The following is a 372-nucleotide window of genomic DNA, read 5'->3' on the forward strand; positions in this document are numbered from 1 at the left end:
CCCATCTCTCCTGCCACCCCTAAGCCCCCATTTTGGCCATTCCTGACCCCCTCACTCCTCATATGATCCCCCAACTATACCCTTCTTTGTCCCCCAGGTGGGAGCATCCCCACGGCCATCACACACCTGGCATGGGCCACTGGGATCTTCTGAGCTCTAGGCCACCAAGATCACTGAGGTCACTGTGGTCACTGTAGTGACCACAGCCACCATGATCATCATGACTCCCTCAGCCACAAGGCTACCACAGCCACTGTGACCACCGTGCACATCAAGGTCATTGTGCAAAGCAAGTCTATTAAATAATAAAATGATAACAATTTCATTAAATAATTCTGACAAAGCCAGCAAAAAGTGACAATTCCTAAGCAG

The 372-nt window shown here is 50.0% G+C and overlaps 1 protein-coding gene across 1 annotated transcript in view; it reads left to right on the plus strand.

Annotated features, from left to right (window-relative positions):
- The window catches only part of LOC102044771 (erythroblast NAD(P)(+)--arginine ADP-ribosyltransferase-like), a 1356-nt gene extending 1203 nt beyond the window's left edge, over positions 1 to 153 (plus strand). Inside the window, exon 2 of the mRNA XM_014311176.1 lies at positions 98 to 153. Within this exon, the coding sequence (XP_014166651.1) occupies positions 98 to 153 (56 nt within the window). The remainder of the gene's footprint in view (positions 1 to 97) is intronic.
- The last annotated feature ends 219 nt before the right edge of the window (positions 154 to 372 follow it).

This window comes from Geospiza fortis, unplaced genomic scaffold, assembly GCF_000277835.1.
Source record: "Geospiza fortis unplaced genomic scaffold, GeoFor_1.0 scaffold1056, whole genome shotgun sequence".
Classification (NCBI taxonomy): Eukaryota; Metazoa; Chordata; class Aves; order Passeriformes; family Thraupidae; genus Geospiza; species Geospiza fortis.